At 38.9% G+C, this 4193-nt stretch overlaps 1 protein-coding gene across 1 annotated transcript in view; it reads left to right on the top strand.

Moving 5' to 3' along the window:
• Positions 1-1687: 1687 nt before the first annotated feature.
• PSMD12 (proteasome (prosome, macropain) 26S subunit, non-ATPase, 12) overlaps positions 1688-4193 on the top strand; it is a gene marked incomplete at its 5' end in the record, with an annotated part of 7585 nt that continues 5079 nt past the window's right edge. The window contains 3 exons of the mRNA XM_009706700.1: positions 1688-1747; positions 1990-2118; positions 3523-3630. Of these exons, the coding sequence (XP_009705002.1) occupies positions 1688-1747; positions 1990-2118; positions 3523-3630 (297 nt within the window). The remainder of the gene's footprint in view (positions 1748-1989; positions 2119-3522; positions 3631-4193) is intronic.

Genomic DNA, 4193 nt, shown 5'->3' with positions numbered 1-4193 from the left:
AGGCCGCGCTCGGGGAGGCGGCCCGGTGGCGGGGGGACGTGCGGCGCGACGTGCAGCCGCCTCTTGTCACCCGATCCGGTGCTGAGGGGTCTGCGCTCGGGCCTTCCCGTGTCGTGCTGGGGAAGGGGTGAAGTAGGGACTGCTCTGTCATTTCGTTGGCAGTGTATGGGAGAGTGGGCAGGAGGGCGGTGAGGGAGACGAGAGGAGATGTCGGGGTGCAGCCTCGTGGGTAAGGGGATAGGAAGACTCGAGTCTACCAGAAGGGACGAGGCTTTTCCCTGCTGCCACTTTCCGTGGGCAGCGTGGCTGGGCAGACGTGTAGGTGCTTGTTCATCCTAGGACTGCCGTGCGCTAAAGCTGCCTTCGTGTAGCTGATCCCGTGTCAGGTTAGACAGGCAGCGCTTTCCGTCCTTCTAACTGGTTATGTGCGTGCCCTAGAAGACCGGAATGGAGGGCCGGAGCCATGGCAGGCTGACAGGGTGCCTGGCATCTGCTCAGCAAACATGTAGGTACACCCAGCCATAGCTGACCACAGAATGTCTAGCTGATGGGATTGTAGAGGTAATCATGCATATGGTGTATCTTAAGGTTTCTTTTATGGACTTGTTCTGTAGTGTAGAGACTCTTAGCATCTCAGACCTCGGAACAGACAGATTGGATTTGCTATGTTCTGTCCCAGTAGGATGGCATCTGATTCTTTACAAACTGCAAATGCTCCAGTTGATCCACATGTCTCGTTGCGATAGACATCTTGTACTATATAGCGTATTGTAGGATTCTTCAGTAGCCTTAAGATAAACAAATTGCATCTTATACTATCTTAAGACTGTATTGTATGGAAAGTAGGCACGGTCACAGCTCTGCCTAAGTATGGACGCCATGACCATGTTTCATTGCTGCATAACATGTAAATCTTGTGGCAGTAAAAGCACATCCTTGACAAGCCACTGCATATAGTTTAGAAGATTTCAGTAGGGTAGGTATGTTTTAGAAACAAATTTCATTTTCTCTTTTTTTGTTATTAATTTTCTAATTTCTAACCGTTTTTTGCAGCCCCACAGTTGCCATGGGCTATTACAAATTCTCCCATGTTAAGTTATTTTTTACAAGATATTTGCTAGGAATTACAACTTAGGACTAAAAGTACATTGTGGTATCTTTAACTTCTCTAAACAAAGGCAAATATAGTTCTCAAAACACAGGCTTATTATAATTCCATGCTTAGACTGTAAAGCATGTGGTTTATGCTTTCTACAACATGCTGTAATTAAGATATGATGAATGTGGATGAAAGTAATAGGAAAACAATTTTTGGCCAAGGTCTCTAATTGCATATCTGTTCTCACTTAAAGCTTTATTTTGGCTAGAAAAGAAATCGGTCTTCCATCTAGCTCAGTGAATGTGAGCGAACCAAACCTGTCTGAAACTTGCTAGGTTTCTTGCTGAAGACAGACAACTTACAGCATGTATTGGGCAAAAATGGACCTAGTACCTTTCCAGTTTAATCTGTATGTAGAATCATATATTTAAAGTTAGTGCTATGTGTGTTTCTTTTTTCTTAAAAAAACCCCCTAACTTAAAAATGAGTGTACAGGCTAGTCTATGTTTTTTACTTACATGAGAATTAGAGCTACTCTCAATTTAAACTGAATCACTCATGGTGATAATTCTTTGCCTATTGCATTAGGAAGGAAGATTGCAAGAAGTAATTGAAAACCTTCTCTCCTTGGAAAAACAAACACGAACGGTAAGTAGCATATGGTGTGCAACGTTATGCTGAGTTGTTCTACACACCCCCTTGTTCCAGTGCATTAAAGTCCTGAAGGGAATTGGAGTATCAGTCTTTCCCTTTTGTCGTTCTTTTCTTTAAAAAGAAAATCAGTGAGGCTAGATATAATAATTTTTTCCCCCTTTGAGTAATAGAAGTGTAAGTGATAGAGGTCTGCAGGTTGTTTATCCCATCACTAATGTGCCATTTGTTTGTTACAGGCATCTGACATGGTCTCCACATCCCGTATCTTAGTTGCTATAGTGAAAATGTGTTACGAAGCTAAAGACTGGGATGCTCTCAATGAAAATATTATTCTTCTATCAAAGAGAAGAAGTCAGTTAAAACAGGTGAATTTAATCCTTTGAAACAAAAAAAAATTATATGTGGAGCTGTATTATGTATCTGATTCCCCCTTGTGTGTGGAGGCTTTCCTGACTTTGTAGCACCTGCCTGAATATATTGTTATTAGCTTCTCTTAATGTTTTTTCGGTAGACATGTGAAAGCCAATAATGAAACTGATGTCTGGAATTAGTCTGTCTTCACCTTGTGTCTGAGCTCCATGTGGTCCAGCTTGCTGTTCTTGGCAACACAGCTGTGACTTTTCTGCTTTCGTGCATGCCAGTGCTTTTAGATGGTAGTTCATCTTTACGCTCTTCTACAGTCGGTATTGTAGACGTAGTCCTAATTTTTCTTCTTCACAGGACGTGCACATTAAACAGAGTTATTGCAATTTATTGTGATCAAATAAGGTGTATGCTTTACATGCTTGCTTTTGAAACTGTCATACTCTGGAATTCAGTTCTCTGAGAAATCTGCTATCAGGATAGCTGAAAACACTTGTGTTTAAGAAGGTGCAAAGGTTATTGCACTGTGTGTTTAGCTTAATTTAATTAGAAGTCTAATTTAATTAGAAGTCAGCAACAGGTAATTTTAATGGCATCATTACTTTAGAAAGAAAAAGGTTACCTGCTTTTTAATATGCAGAAACATAACAAGTTTGTATAAAAGTAGAGTGCAGTTTAGTTCTCTAACTTGCACAAACTGTGGCTGAAGACTTGGATAATTTCAGCTGAATTTTCTTCTTGAGGAAGAAGTTTCTAGAAGTTTCATTCTGTTTTTTTTAGAACTAGGTATTTTAATAATAATTGTAACAGCTTTGTCAGCGTTGTTACCAGAAGAACGTATTCCCGTACCTGAGCTTGCCACTGAGGGATGCTAGCTTATTAGTGCCTGTTTGGGAATATGCAGAGGTGGAAGAGCATCAGTCAGAAATAATGACTCCTCTTCCTTCCCGTCCTGAAAAATCTACAGGCATAGAAGAGAGAGCCTGAAGAGAAGGGCTAGTGCACACACTTAAGAGAAGATACACCTTCCTTCAGCCATGCAGGTCTTAGGGCAAACAGATACATTTTGTCAGTCCGTGTGAGAGTTGGGTGGATTTGGCAGAAGTGGAGGACTGCTTTTCAAGAGAGAACTGCAGGGGATTAGTTATTTTGAATATCACTGGAAAAACTGAGATGAAAGAAATGACAGAACAGCATCACATTTGACTTCTAGCATCAGTCACTAGCATCATTTTACACATCTTTATGAATCAAAGTGATGAGAAGTATCTTGCATGCTTTTTGTTGAAATGAGTCTCTTTAGTTAGATATGAAACTGCTTAGTACTTACCTCTGAGTGTTATAGTTTGAATGCATTTGCGAAATGTAAAAACACAGTGTGTTTTTCTTTTCTGTTATTGTATTAGGCAGTTGCTAAAATGGTCCAGCAGTGCTGCACTTACGTTGAAGACATCACAGACTTACCAGTCAAACTGCGCTTAATTGACACGTTGCGTATGGTTACAGAAGGAAAAGTAAGATTTTGTTTTAAGACTGAATGTCTAAAAGGTAGAATAAAAATGTTCACCTTCTTTAAAAGCATAGCTTCTTAACATTATTTTTTAATCTTGTTCAAATAAGAGCAAAAGTAATTTTTAAATTATCCTGAGAAGCTAAGTAGTGTATTTCTTTCTAAAAGACGGCAAATATTTTCCAGATTTCATATTTAAATAATTTGCTGAAATACTGGTCATATTTCCACAACATAGATATTTGGGTGTATTATTAATATAATTAATAATACATTTCATAGTTCTAAAATGCCATATATTTTCACTTCGTAAAATGTTATGTATTTGAATTTGTTAGAGAAATGGGCGGGTTTAGTTTAATTTCTCCTGCACTTAACAAGGTGTTATGTACAGTTACGGTAACTAGAAAGTGATATCAAAGCATTATACCAAGTTAATTATTTACCTAATATTCCTTTTGCTTTAAGAAAATAAACAATTCTGGATTAAGGCAAATTTGTATTAATGTTTGGGCTTTTGTCTCTTCAAAGTTAGTCTAAATTGTTAGTAATCAAGTATTGTTGATT

This window comes from Cariama cristata, unplaced genomic scaffold (genome assembly GCF_000690535.1).
Source record: "Cariama cristata isolate BGI_N322 unplaced genomic scaffold, ASM69053v1 scaffold24288, whole genome shotgun sequence".
Taxonomy (NCBI): Eukaryota; Metazoa; Chordata; class Aves; order Cariamiformes; family Cariamidae; genus Cariama; species Cariama cristata.
This window is presented reverse-complemented; position numbering and strand designations above follow the sequence as displayed.